Raw genomic sequence first — 14,436 nt, 5'->3', positions numbered from 1 at the left:
CCCACAGACCACGTGTGTCTCTCCACTTGTGCTGTGGTTGGCTAGCTGTAAACTTGAATGTGCTGACGAAAGGGCCTTCTCATGGGGCCAAAGAAATGTGCTTGGTCCTCGGAGTCTGCCAAGGCATTCGGAAAAAGGAGGCACCAAGAATGTTCGTTCTTTAAAATGCTGTGATTTCTTTAGAAGTCTTCATTTCAGCAAAAATGTAAATGACCATAATTACATCCTCCTTTTTAGTAAAACTTGAGCAGTTTATAAAATCTGTCATTGTTAATGTACACAACCATCAGTTTATTTGTAAAATATCTTTGTTTTGGGGTCTCGGCCAGGTTTCGAGATTTTGAAACAAATGTTGTCAGAAGAACGAGTTGTGCCTCACCTCCCATTAGCCAAAATTTGGGAGTGGCTGGTGGGCGTGGCCTGCCGCCAGACCGGTCATCAGCGGTTAAAAGCCATCCACCTGCTGCTGAGGATCGTGCACTGCTGCTCCCACAGGTAGGCTCGTCCCGGCTCAGGCGCGTGCACTGTGCTGTCCCTCCCTCTGTGGCTTGCCTTTGCGCTCTGTCCGTGGGGTCCTTGGTGAAGAGATGCACGTAACTTCAGTGTCTTCTGCCTCATCAGTGTTTCCTTTACAACGCTTTTAGTGTCCTGTGTAGGTAACGTCAGTAGTTCCCGTGGGACCTGCTAGGAGCTTGGTTGTTTTCCTCTCCTGCTTAGGTCCCTAATCTACCCGGAATGGATTTTAGCGTGCTGTGAGGTGTAGGGGCTGAGTGCGCTTTTCCACGTGGAGTTGCACTTCTCACCACATGCAGTGCAGCAGCCCCGCCCCGCCCGTACGGGTGCCTCTGGCCTCTCGTTCCTTTGGTTGTGTGTGTGCCAGGACCACGCCCCCTTCAGCACCGTAGCTCAGATTTACATACCTACTAGGATAAGTCCCTCAGCTTTGTTCTACACCTTTGAGATTGTCTTGGACACCTTTAACTCTGCATATCATACTTTTAGAATTAGTATGTCAGTTTCTATCTGCTCACAAACACACCCATCTTGCCTCGTGAGATTTTTGACTGACTGTAGGTTAACTGGAGGAGAATCAAGGTTTTTAGCACACGGAGTCCTCTAATCCATGACCATTATACTTGGATATCACTCCGTTGTTTAGGTCGTAGTCATATTTTATAGTTTTCAAGGTATAGGATTTGTGCAACATTTTGTTATTTATTCCTTGGTATTTAATATTTTTGTTGCTATTAAAATTTTTATTTTTGGTTTTGCTGATAGTTAAGCTTTTTTTTTTTTTAAGATTTATTTATTTGTTTGAAAGTCAGAGTTACACAGAGAGAAGGAGAGGCTGAGAGAGGTCTTCCATCTGCTGGTTCACTCCCCAGATGGCTGAAATGGCCAGAGCTGCGCCGATCTGAAGCCAGGAGCCAGGAGCTTCTTCTGGGTCTCCCACACAGGTGCAGTGGCCCAAGCACTTAGGCCATCTTCTACTGCTTTCCCAGGCCACAGCAGAGAGCTGGATCAGAAAAGGAGCAGCAGGGACTCGAACTGGTGCCCATATGGGATGCCGGCACCACAGGCAGAGGCTTAACCTACTGCGCCACAGCACTGGTCCCCTTTCTTGCATGTTTAAGGCACACAGACACACAGAATGCCAGTGAGAGTGGGTAACGATCTTCAGAGTGACAGATTGTCTTCTCATATAATGTGGAATTGACATTAAAAAAAATCAAGGACTCTTCAAGTCAGGGAAGAAAGAGCAGTGGCTGTCATGAGCAGGCCACAGGCTGTGTGTGGGAAGGAGGGAGAGAGCAAAAGCTGGGCCTGCGTGCTGCTCCCACCATGTCTTCACATCAGCTGTCAGGGGCACTGAGCGCCACGCGGGCCTGGCTGTGTGTATATTCCAGTAAGCACTGCTGACTGAGTGGTATGCAAGAGGCATGTAACGTCGCCTTGGTCTTTAGACACCCCTTCCTGCAGGCAGCACAGATCCACCCCTGCATGGTTTGCTGGCAGCCTGCCTTCTCGTAGGGACACTCCTGCACCCGTCCATCCCCAGCCTGCAGCCTGCCTCGTCACCCCTGCTGTAATGCTCTTGGAAACTGGAGAGGTGCTGGTCTGAGGGCACAGAGGCCCCGACAGAGGGGCAGCCCCCAGGACGGAGGCACAGTGCCTTTGACTTCACGTTCTGAGAGCTTTCCTGAAAACCCAGCTCCAAGGCTGGCTCTGTAAAGCAAACCAGATTTTCCCACTTATTTACTTTGGGAAGGGTTCTTCCTCTGAGCGGGGAGCTAGTGCCTCCAAGGCAACCCTGAAATGAACAGAATTCTTCAAGTCACAAGAGAAACAGCAGAATCTAGTGTTGTATATGCATCTGTAACCACACCGTAAGTCCCAGAATATTACTCATTTCAGAGCTTTCCTCCTCTGACACCAACTTCCTCTGGAGTCGCAAAACTTCTGTCCAGACTCTCAGCCAGGCTAGCCACAGAAGATCTGCTCCCAGCTGAGTGACTGGTGTGTGCCCTTCTGGTGTTTATGGGCCCAGGACCAGAATCTTGGCTGTCACCATTGGGTTTTCAGCAGTTACTTTTCTGGCTTTCATTTTTTTTTTTAAGATTTATTTATTTGAAAGTCAGAGTTACACAGAGAGAGGAGAGGCAGAGAGAGAGAGAGAGAGAGAGAGAGAGGTCTTCCATCCACTGGTTCACTCCCCAGTTGGCCGCAATGGCTGGAGCTGCGCTGATCCGAAGCCAGGAGCCTCGAGCCTCCTCTGGGTCTCCTACATGGGTGCAGGGGCCCAAGGAGTTGGGCCATCTTCTACTGCTTTCCCAGGCCACAGCCAAGAGCTGGATTGGAAGTGCAGCAGCCAGAACTCGAACCAGTGCCCATATGGGATGCCGGCACTGCAAGCAGCGGCTTTATCCGTTACACCACAGCGCCGACCCCTAAATTTTATCTTGTATACGCCATCTGCTCTCTTGCCTCCCCTGCTGAACACCTGTCCTGAGGTCAGCCCTGTCCCTGGAAGGTCTCCAGAGCCACCCTTCTTATAGCTGCACCGCAGTGCCCGCGCACAGGCTGCAGGGTGTCCTGATTCCTCGGGGCCCCGTGTTGAAGCCTGGGTCCCATCCTCTTCCTCCTTTGCTGTTGGCGACGACCTGCAGCTGTTGGGGGCAGGGCGCTGTCTGTAATCACTGTACTAGCTGCGGTTTCTCAGCCTTGCCCCTGACCACCTGATGTCCCCTGGCCCCTCCCACAGTGACCTCTGTGACCTCACGCTGCTGAGGCCCCTGTGGCAGCTCTTCACCCACATGGAGTACGCCCTGTTTGAGGATGTGACGCAGCCCGGCATTCTTCTCCCCCTGCACCGTGCCCTCACCGAGCTCTTCTTTGTCACCGAGAACCGTGCCCAGGTGAGGCCCTGCCTGCTTCCCACCCTGCGCTCGCTGCCTCCTGCAGCAGGGCAGGGCTCAGGTCACAGCCCCGTTGCTGGGGGCTTGTAGCCCTGCATTAGGGCGCAGGTGTGGCTAACGTATGTGGTGCCTGCCTCGCCCCAGCCCTGGGAGGGCCTTGGGTCAGCACCAACCCTGCTTATTTTGTGAGGCCTAAAGCCAAAGGGGGACAAGTGCCTGGTCTCAGCCCTTGACAATAGTGAGTTTTGGAAAATAAAACGGATGAGTTCCTCCTTCCTCCTCCTCCCTCCCTGCCAGCACAATGGACCCATTGATTGTGAGAGATGAAAGGGCCTTTTATCCCCTCCCTTCATATGCGAGGAATCAGGGAGGCATCCCCTTCCGGTCACCTTGTGGCTGGGTCAGGGCAGAGCCAACCCTGGAAGCAGGCACCTGGCTCCCCCCGGCAGGCTCCTCTGGTGGCTCCGAGGAGGCAGTGCGATGAGGGGCCTCAAGGCCTCTGTGTGTGCGGGTGGGCAGCCCCGTGGCTGTGGCCTGTTGCAGGTGTGCTGGGCATCCGGCCTCATGCCACCCTTGCCTCACAGAGCCCACGCTTTCTCTACAGGAGCTCGGCTTGCTGCAGGAGTACCTGCTGGCCTTAACCACGGACGACCACCTTCTCCGCTGTGCGGCACAGGTACTCCCTCCCCTCGCAGAGCTGGCCATCTGGGGCCAACTCCCAGTGGCAGGTGTCCCCACCTCCCCCTTGCCAGGACAGACTGCGTCAGGAGTGCAGAATCCAGCCCGAGTTTACACGGAGCTCTGTTCCAAGTCAGTCACTTCCTCCTGGTGCTCGGAGGCAGGCGGGCCATTTGTCAGCGTCATCCGTGTTAAGCCGGGGGTCAGAACACACTAGCAGGAATGTGTGTCTTTAAACCAAACAACCCCTGCCTTGAATTTAGTTTGGCAGGTCCCTGAAGTTTCCATCGAGTGAGATTGCAGATATTTTTGGATGTCATTTGCTTCCCTGGCGTGAGAGCCCTCTTTTGACAGCTGTTTGGTCTCAGGACCCTTCGCACTGCTAACCTGCTCAGGGCCCAGAAAGCGCGTGCGTGGTCACTGTGGAGATGAGTGTATACCGTTAGAATGTGCATGCAACTTGAAATGTACAGCTCAGCTCAGAAATGAAACAAAACGTCTAAACATTTAGCTATCGATTTGTTTTAAAAAAGCAATAGTCAGTCTATCTCATATTAACATAAATAGCCTGTTTTGTGAAGCACAGTTCTTATTTTTCAAAACACCACTGCGAAGGCTAGCCTTGTGTTCCGTTTCACGGCCCTCTGACATCTGGCTTACTGCACACAGCTGCACACAGGTCTCATCTGCATTCAATCTCGCATCTGCAGCAGCCTCTGGGAGACTCCACCGTGTCCTCATGAGAGGACCAAAGTGGAGAATGGACCTGCAGCCCCAGGATGGCACTGGGAGCCGCCAGGCCCGATCTGCAGACCTTGGCCTCACAGGTGGCTAGCACACCTGGAAGATGGGCCCAGCCCCACCGGGGTCACATGGGTGGGCACCCGGCTGCGGGTCTGGGACTCTGTCCCTGGCAACTGCTCCCGACAGGAGGGCTCTCCTTTGCTAATGCGGGGTGGGGCTGAGCCACACAGGAAGCACGGGGGGGAGGGGGGGTTTCTCCTGAGACCCAGGCAGAGTAACAATTCCTTTCCTTCCAAATGGCCGCCCATGTTGCCACCACTCCAGTTCCTGACATCACGTCTCAGAGCCGTGACACTCTAGACACCAGGAACAGCAGGGCAGCCTCCCTGAGGACCCTTCCTGGCCCTCAGCTGCCCTCCCCCAGCACATCCAGTTTACTGGCCCAGGGTTCAGACTGCGCATCCAGACATGTCCCACCTGCCACCCCTTCCCCGTTCCTGCCGCCTGCAGCACACAGGACAGTCTGGCCTCCAGGCACCCGCACTCCCAGTGCCCTCCCACCCCAGTGTCCTGGGCTCCCCAGCACCAGTGCTTTGTTCTCCTGCGCGTCTGTACTGTTTCCCCAGACCTCTGCGACTGGTGGCACCCTCTGAGACACCCCCACCTGGGCCTGTGACTGCCTGCTGGGGCTGTGCTCATTCCGCCTTAAATGTGGAGTTTTCTTGTGGTCCCAGTAGCTCTTCAGCTCTTAACTCTAGCCTGTGGCACCCGGGGGAGGGAAACCAGTCCGGCTCATCCCAGGTGCCCACCCCGTCCCCTCCGTCGTGCTCAGCCTTGGGTCTGGTGCTTCAGCACTCCGTCAACCAGAGGCTGGCTTGCGACTCTTTCTCCACCCACAGGCTCTGCAGAACATTGCCGCCATCAGCCTGGCCATCAACTACCCGAACAAGGCCACCTGCCTCTGGAATGTGGAATGCTAGCCCTCGGTGTGGCATGCATGGGACCAGCTACACTGTCCACGGGGGCTGTGGAGCAGACCCCTGCGCTCATTCAGGAACTCCCGTGCACGGCCAGACGTGCGGATGTGCCGAGCAGACTTCCTCAGAAGGGCGCTCAGGAGGTGCCGGAGACGGCTGTTCAGGGATCGGCCATCTCCACGATGAGACCCACAGAAGCCACAGGTGCCAGGAAACCTGGCGCCGTCTCTCTGGAGAGGCCTTGTCTCAGCTGAGCTGGAGCTGCACGCTTGCCGTCAGGCAAGGCCCAGGCCACCTTTCCCAGCAGGGCCTCTGCAGCAGTGGCCTCCCCCGGAGCTCCTCTTCACTCTTGCTTCTCGAGTCTGGGTGATTCAAACCAGACCAAACCTGGCGGGAGCCCCTCCCAGCCTCCTCCGACCTCCAAGCAACCAAGGCAAAAGCAGGCGTCACGCTAGCTCCCTGCCTGGCCGCAGCCACCCGGGGACTCCTGGCTGAGAGCAAGTGCCCTCAGGAAAGCCTGTAGAGCGCCCCACACACTGGCACCGCGCAGCATGTTAGCTGTTGTTCAGTTCCCACCTCGTGTTTTTAGAGCAAAGCCACACAGTTCCCATAGAGGGTCTCAGGGGAGTGACCAGGGGACCAGTCATTGCGGTCAAATCCCTTGGTGTGCGAGCGGCAGCCTAAGGAATCGTCTTTAGCTTCTGCACCTATGGCTCTGAGGTGCCCTCAGGGGAGCTCTCGTGGTGGGAGTGAACCAGAAACCCGCTTGCTTTCACTTCTGGGCGACGGCCTGGGGACAGTGTCACGCCACCACCTCCAGGACGGCGGGGTCATCTGGCTGTCGCTCATCCAGCAATAACCACACTAGCTCTCGCATATGCTGTTTCCCATTTTCCTTTTTATGGTTTTCATCTTGCCCTGAAGTGCTGAATGTTGTTCTCTTGCCAGAGTCGCGCTGTGGAGGGTGAGCAGGATTGGCACGCAGGCGCCGCACCAGCCGCAGTGGGACTGGCGGGAAGGCAGAATGCCTGCGGCCGCTGCCATGAAAGGGCAAGTGTCTGGGCCAGACCCGAGGGGCCAGCACAGCCAGGGCCACGCCTGACCACTTGGCCTAGTCGTGGCCTGGCGTGGCCCCTGACCTCTGAGGACCTGTTGGCAGCGTCTGCACAGGTCTGGATTGGGAGGCTGGAGCCTGCAGGGCTGGGGCATCTTCCTGCACTTTTGCTTTGTGAGAAGGCCAAGGTGCAGCGGCCTTCAGGCTCAAAATCAGGTTCTCGGCCAAGTCCCAGCCCCAGGCAGGTGGAACCATCCTGCAGAGGGTGGGGCTGGGGGGGGGTGGTCACAGGAGCCAGGAACAGGCAAGCTCCGTGGCCTCAGGCCTTTCTGCCCTGATGTCCAGGCATGCCTGGCCTGATTCCCATGGTTTGGGGAGTGGGGGTGGGGAGTGAGGCGGCAGTGCTGTTTCCTGGGTGGAAACCCCTATCCCATCTTTTGGTCTTGGGCAAACCAATCTTGCTTTGCAAGTTGCCTGTACCCACAACGGAGGTCCCACGTTCTCTGCCACTCAGACTCAAGTAGTTGTCACCACAAGGCGTTTCCCTGGAGGGCTGTCACAGAGCTGGTCTGTGTTGGGAAGAGGCCCCACTCTGGGCCTGGAAGGCAAATGGGAAGATGCGCCACCCACACCCTCCACACTTCCGACTGACTAAAACAGGGCAGACTGTTAGGGCATAGGGGTCACCTCCTCCCACTCGTGACAGCTACCACCAGCTCTCTTCCCAACCACTCATCAGGAAAAGCCACTGTAAATAAATGCTGGACTCCTCATAGCTTCTCTCCACGCCCCACCTTCGCTGTTCTGGTCTCCCTGTTCTTCAGTTTGCATAGAACAGGCCTGAGTTTCCTTCACACACAGCTGCTGCCCTTGCCTGGGCCCTGGCGAGGCTCCCTGCAGCCCATCGTGCCCCTGCTTCTGGCCACCTGGTGGCACTGCAGAGCCGGGCCAACTCCCTTCCTGGTCTCCAGCCTGGAGCAGCAGCATCCCAAAGGATTCCCATCGAGATCAACACTTTTTGACCCTTCTTAGGAGGCAAGACTGCCTGGATGGAGAGAAACCTGGCAGGCATAAGGTGTTGTGGAAACATGTGCCTAATCTCTAAAGAAATTCTGTTCCAAATCATATATATTGTACAAACAGACACTGTTCCTAATGAGAGGAGTGACTTATTTTCATCATTGTTTTTAATTTGTTTTCTTACGGGTTTACGATTTTGAATTTTTCTTATTTGGTTGAAAGAAAGAATTTTGATTATATGAGCTGAGTGAGTTCAGCCTGTAAAAAGAATGTTAAGCTATGAGTAAAATATGCAAATGAAGAGAAATATATTGTACAAATTCTATATAAAAAAGCACAGCTGTGTGTGTGCTTTATTTCTCCCTGCTCACGTCTCTCTCGTGGAGATCATTCCACACGCACTGCACATGGAGTGGCGCCCACGGGCTTCAGGGTCAGTGGACGGAAGCAGGCCCTCTAGCCCCATCCTGAATGTTGCTGGACCGTTAACCCCTTCCCATCACACGGAGCCAGGACTGCAGCCCTCAGGGAGGGGGCCGCACCTCCCTCCCCAGGCGATCCCTGGGCTCTCATTCACCTGGGCCTCTCCCTTCTGCACAGCTCTCCAGAGGTGCGCACACACACATGATATCCCCTGAGGTGCCGGCTCCCTCCTGGGCTCCTGAGCTGAGGGTGGACCTGAAAGGACCCCAGCAGTGTCTCCCTGCTCCTTTTGCACCTGGCTGCTGGGCGTCACCGAGCCTTCCCGTGACACTTCACTCTGAGCTGTTCACACCGATGTCATCCGGCCCTGATGGAACTTCATGTTTAGCAAGCTACTCAGGAGGCCAGCGTGGCCAGCGAGCTAAGCTGCTGCCTGTGGCGCTGGCATCGCATAGCACAGCACTGGTTCGAGTCCAGGCTGCTTCCTTCTGACCCGTCTCCCAGCTAATGCGCCTGGCTGAGAAGGCACCAGAAGATGGCCCAAGTACTAGAGCCCCTGTCACTCACATGAGACTTGGATGGAGTTCCAGGCTCCTGGCTTAGACCTGGCAAAGCCCCAGCCGTTGCAGCCATTTAAAAAGATTCGCTCTCACTCTCAGCCTTTCAAATAAACAGATAACTTCTTAAGAAATAAACATAAAAAACCACTGCAGAGGCCCAGGAGTCCGCAGGCTGCCATCCAGGACCACTGGGCAGAAGCTGTGCCTGGGAGATCCTCCCGCTGCCACCGTGAGTCACTGCAGCCATCTGCCAGGCAAGGTGCCCAACATGCAGCGGGCAAGCAGAGCCCTTAGTGAGTGTAGGAATCCACAAGGGGCTGCCGCTGTGGCGTAGGCAGTGACGCCTCTGCCTGCAGCGCCAGCATCTGTTTCCTGGCTCTTGGCTATGGCCCCTGCACCAACAAGGGAGACCCAGAAGCAGCTCCTGGCTCCTGGCTTCGGATCGGCTCAGCTCCGGCCGTTGCAGCCACTTGGTGAGTGAACCGGCAGATGGAAGACCTCCTTCTCTGTCTCTCCTCTCTCTGACTCTGACTCTCAAATAAATAAGTAAATAAATAAATATTTAAAAAAGAAAAAAAAAGTCCACACGTGCTGGCAGGCATCTGGACAAGGTGTGGAAACATGAGGCTTCATGAGAAAGAATGAACTCCAGGATCAAGCAGGTGCCAACAGAAAGGGTCATTTAGTGGCAGGCCATGGGATTCAAGACAAAATCAAGCTGCTAGACAGTCGTTCTGTGTGTCTCTTCTCTCTGGATACAGCATGTAATTTACAATAAACAAAAGTAGAACACTTTCTACACCAGGCAAAAGTCATTTGAAATTTGTGGAGAATCAAGCAAGCAATGGAGACATCATCTTTCTCAGTGACTAACGTTATTTGCAAAAGGTGAGTTACCTTAGGATGTCAACACTTGGAGGGAAGGAAGCCTGCTCACAAAGCTGTTCCCCCGGGAAGCCCAGGGGTCTGGTGGCCTCGTCATGCTGGCTGGTTCTAGCACAGCCTTTCAGCCACTCCCCCTGCGCAGCTGAGGCCAGGCAGGGTCTGCAGCACGTGCCATGGTCAAGAGCAAGTCACTGGGGGAGGGGCCACCTTCCCTGCAGGCTTCCGAAGGGGAAGGAATGGCCTTTCCCACTGCCAGAAGCCCCTCCCACCAGCCCCTCTTCTTGCCTCCCCCAAGTTCAGTTCTTTCCAGACTGAGGGACCATGGGAAGGGCCAATTCCCACAGGGACACCCTCTACCCAAGAGGGCACCTGAACCACAAGGCAGTCACCCCAGCTCTGCACAAGGGAGTCTTGCGGTTACATGGACCTAAAGTAAGCGGGGCAGTGTGTGTGAACACGCATCCATTTCCCAGCGCCCACAGGGTCCTAAAAGTTGCTATTTTAGCCCTGTATTAGCTATGCTGAACACTGCATCTCTTCCCATTCTCCCTCCTCTCTCTCTCCCCTTTCCCCTCTCTCCTCTCCCCTCTCCAATCTGTGTGTGTGTGTCAAGGATCCAAGTACTTGAGCCGTGTTCCACTGCTTTCCTAGGGTGGGGGATGGGGAGTAGAGCAGCCAGAACTTGAACTGGTGCTCATATGGGACGCCGGTGTGGCAGGCAGTGGCTTAACCCACTGTGCCACAGCACCAGCCCTGAAGTTTTGAGTTTTAGGACACACAGACTGTGTGTCCAGTCCCGGATATAAAGAGTGTGTGAAACTGGGGCAGCGGCCGTGAGCCCTGTGCTACAAAGCGGGGCCACAGCTCCGTAGAGCAGACGCTGCCGCAGGTCAGAGAAATGACAGTGAGAGGCTTCAGCGCTCCAGCAGCGGCCTGCTGCCTCCTGTTGCTCTGAGGTTGGCTCTAGTTGGCCCATTTCATCTCAGGGACAGTCTCCTTTCCACTTGACCTAGTGTGAGCGTGCTTCTCAGTAATACTGTTTAAAAAAACAGAGATGGCCGGGTGGCCACTTGGGCATTGCAGGTTAACCCGCCACTTACAATGCCAGCATCCCTTATGGATGCCGATTCAAGTCCTGGCTCCTCCACTTCCAGTCCTGCTCCCTGCTAATGTGCCTGGGAAGGCAGCAGAAGGATGTCCCACATACCGGGGCCCCTGAACCCACGTGGGAGACCTGGAAGAAGTTCCTGGCTCCTGGCTTCAGCCCCGTGCGGGCTGTTGTGGCCATTTGGGGACTGAACCAACAGATGGAAGACCTCTCTCTTTCACTGTGTCTCTCCTTCTCTCTAACTCTGCCTTTCAAATAAATAAACAAATCTTAAGGAAAAAAACAGGAGGCATCTGGCACAGCAGTTAAGACACCACTGGGAATGCCTGTGTCCTGCATCGCAGTACCCGGTTTAAGGCCTGGCTCCTCTGCTTAGGATCCAGCTTCCTGCCAATGCCCACCCTGAGCGGCAGCAGGGGATGGCTCAAGTGGTTGGGTTCTCACCACCCATGTGGGAGACCAGCTCGAGCTCCAGACTCCTGGCTTCACCCTGGTCCAACCTTGGCTGTTGCAGGCATTTGGGAAGTGAACTAGTAGATGGAAGATCTCTTTGTCTCTCTGCCTTTCAAACAAAATAAAAACATAAATTAAAACAATCTTAATAGATAGGGGATAACAGGAGTGTCTTTAAATTAGATGGTGGTGTCAAGGTACTGATGCACACAATGATGAATACGCTAAAACTCACCGTGTTGTGTTTCACTTTGGGTTTTCTGTGTTTCACTTTGTTTTATTTTAAAGATTTCTTTATTTGAAAGTCACAATTACAGAGAGAGACAGAGAGAGAGGGAGACCCCACCCCTGTCTTGTTACTTGTGTTTCTGTATGTAACAGGCCCATGGTGTATTGAGTACTCATTGTTTCATGTCTTTGAGCTGAGTTAAGGGGAGACAGTATGCGCCGACACTGCCTTCCATAACTGCATGGTTACCTCTCTCCGCACACTCCGGTTTTTCACGTGGGGTCACGTAGCCAGCTGAGGTCACTCGCTTTCAGCCTGAAGAACCTTCTTTCGTGTTTCTTGGAAGGCAGGTCTCCTAGAACAAACGCACTCAGTTTTTATCTGGGAATGTCCTTATTTTGCCTCCACTTTTTAAAAGATGTATTTATTTATTTGAAAGGCAGAGTTACAGAGAGAGAGAGATCTTCCACCTGCTAATTCACTTCCCAAATGGCCTCAACAGCTGGGGCTGGGCCAGGCCAAAGCCAGAAGCCAGGAACTCCATCCTGGTCTCCCACATGAGTGCAGGGGCCCAAGCACTCGGGCCATCTTCTGCAGCTTTCCCAGGCCATAGGAGAGAACTGAATAGGAAGTGGAGCAGCCAGGACTCAACCAGCACCCATATGGGATGCCAGCACTGCAGGCAGCGGCTTCACCCTCTATGCAACAATGCCAGCCCTGGCAAAAAAGTTATGAGAAAAAGTTCACATAGAACTCACCACGTGGGGCTGGTGCTGTGGTGTAGTGGGTTAAACATCCACCTGCAGTGCTGGCATCCCATACAGGCACCAGTTCGAGTCCCAGCTGCTCTACTTCTGATCCAGCTCCCTGCTAATGTGCCTGGAAGAGCAACGGAGATGGCCCAAGTGCTTGGGTGCCTGCACCCACATGGGAGACCCAGAAGAAGCTTCTGGTTTCTGGTTTTGGATCGGACCAGCTACAGCCGTCTGGGGAGTGAACCAGCAGATGGAAGATCTCACTATATATATATGTGTGTATGTGTGCTCTTGTTTCTTCTCTCAGCTTCTGCAAAAAAACAACAACCTTAAATAAAGTAATAATGATAATGTATTGACTTTGTAACATTTTATGTGTAACAATACATGCAAAGGGAGAACAATATAGGAATAATGTTTCTATGTTTTATTGAAACTGAAGCTATTCCGATAAACTGTTCCTTTAAAAAAAAAAAACAATTTATTTATTTGAAAGGCAGAGTGACAAGTGGCCACAACAACTGCAGCTGAGCCAGGCTGAAGCCCCGAGTCATGAACTCCATCCGGGTTTTCCATGAGGGGACTCGAACTGCCACTCAGATGCAGGTGTCCTGGGTGGTGGCTCAACCTGCTGCGCTGAACACCAGCTCTCTGGTAAACCATTCTGCTAAGATACCTGCGTCAACAACTAGGGGAATAATGCAGGAAAAACGGGGGCTGGAGGGAGGAGGAATTACTTAAGAAATAGTAAATGTGAATATTAATGTAAGTTCTGCACTAAAAATACTTATTTAATGCAAAAGAAAAAAACAAGAGAAAAAAGATGTGAGACACACAGAAAACAAAAAGTGAAATGCCAGACATATATCCAACTGTATCAATAATGACACTGAATGTGAATGGACTAAACAGTGCCATGACAAGAAGACTAAAGAGAATTACTATTTAAGATCCTGGGGCCGGCGCTGTGGCTTAGCAGGTAAAACCTCCACCTGCAGTACCAGCATCCCATATGGGTGCCAGTTCGAGTCCCAGCTGCTCCACTTCCAATCCAGCTCCCTGCTAATGCACTTGGGAAAGCAGCAAAAGATGGCCCAAGTCCTTGGGCCCCTGCACCCATGAGGGAGTCCCAGAAGAAGCTCTTGGCTCCTGGGTTCAGATGGGCCCAGCTCTGGCTGTTAAGACCATTTGGGAAATGAACCAGCAGATGGAAGACCTCTGTGTCTCTCTCTGCCTCTGCCTCTGTAACTCTGCCCTTCAAATAAATAAATAAATCTTAAAAAAAAAAAAGTGGCAAACTAAACCTAAACCTAAAGAAAGTAGAATAAAGATTAGAGTGGAAATGAATAAAACAGAGAATACAAAAAAAAAAAAAAAACCCACAGAGAAAATCAATGAAACTAAGTGCTGGTTCTTTAAAAAGATCACAAAATTGAGAAGTCTTTAGCAAGACTGAACAAGAAAATAGAGGAGATTCAAATTACTGGAATCAAAAATGAAAGAGGGGGAAATTAATACCTGTCTTCCAGGGAGAAAAATGAAGAAATTACAGGGATAATATGAACAATCGTGTGTCAGCAAAATGAATAACTTAGATGAAATGACAAATTCCTAGAAAGATACAAACTAGCAAAACTAACTCAAGAAGAAGCAGACAATCTGAGTAGTCCTATAACAGGTAAGGAGATTAAATTAGCAATCAAAATGCAATGCACAAAGCAAAGCCCACAACCAGATGATTCCACTGGGGAGTCCTAACCTTTGAAGATTTAATACCAATTCTTCACAAACCCTTCCAAAAACAGAAGAGAAGGGAGCGCTTCCCAACCTATTCTGTAAGGCCAGTATTACACTGACCCCCAAGACCAGGTGAGGACATCACTAGAAAACTACACACATCAGCATCTTTTTTTTTGGACAGGCAGAGTGGACAGTGAGAGAGAGACAGAGAGAAAGGTCTTCCTTTGCCGTTGGTTTATCCCCCAATGGCCGCTGCGGCCAGCACGCTGCGCTGATCTGAAGCCAGGAGCCAGGTGCTTCTGGTCTCCCATACGGGTGCAGGGCCCAAGCACCTGGGCCATCCTCCACTGCACTCCCGGGCCACAGCAGAGAGCTGGCCTGGAAGAGGGGCAAC

General features: G+C 52.9%; 1 protein-coding gene across 7 annotated transcripts in view; it reads left to right on the top strand.

Annotated features, from left to right (window-relative positions):
- Positions 1–7,991, top strand: part of ZZEF1 (zinc finger ZZ-type and EF-hand domain containing 1) — a 131,446-nt gene extending 123,455 nt beyond the window's left edge. For all 7 annotated transcript variants that reach the window (XM_070061242.2, XM_070061240.2, XM_070061244.2 and 4 more), the window contains 4 exons: positions 330–495; positions 3,263–3,416; positions 4,021–4,092; positions 5,738–7,991. In XM_070061242.2, coding sequence (XP_069917343.2) covers positions 330–495; positions 3,263–3,416; positions 4,021–4,092; positions 5,738–5,818 — 473 coding nt within the window. In that variant the 3' untranslated portion in view covers positions 5,819–7,991. The remainder of the gene's footprint in view (positions 1–329; positions 496–3,262; positions 3,417–4,020; positions 4,093–5,737) is intronic.
- The last annotated feature ends 6,445 nt before the right edge of the window (positions 7,992–14,436 follow it).

This window comes from Oryctolagus cuniculus, chromosome 17 (assembly GCF_051225735.1).
Source record: "Oryctolagus cuniculus isolate XC-2025 breed Fujian yellow rabbit chromosome 17, ASM5122573v1, whole genome shotgun sequence".
Taxonomy (NCBI): domain Eukaryota; kingdom Metazoa; phylum Chordata; class Mammalia; order Lagomorpha; family Leporidae; genus Oryctolagus; species Oryctolagus cuniculus.
This window is presented reverse-complemented; position numbering and strand designations above follow the sequence as displayed.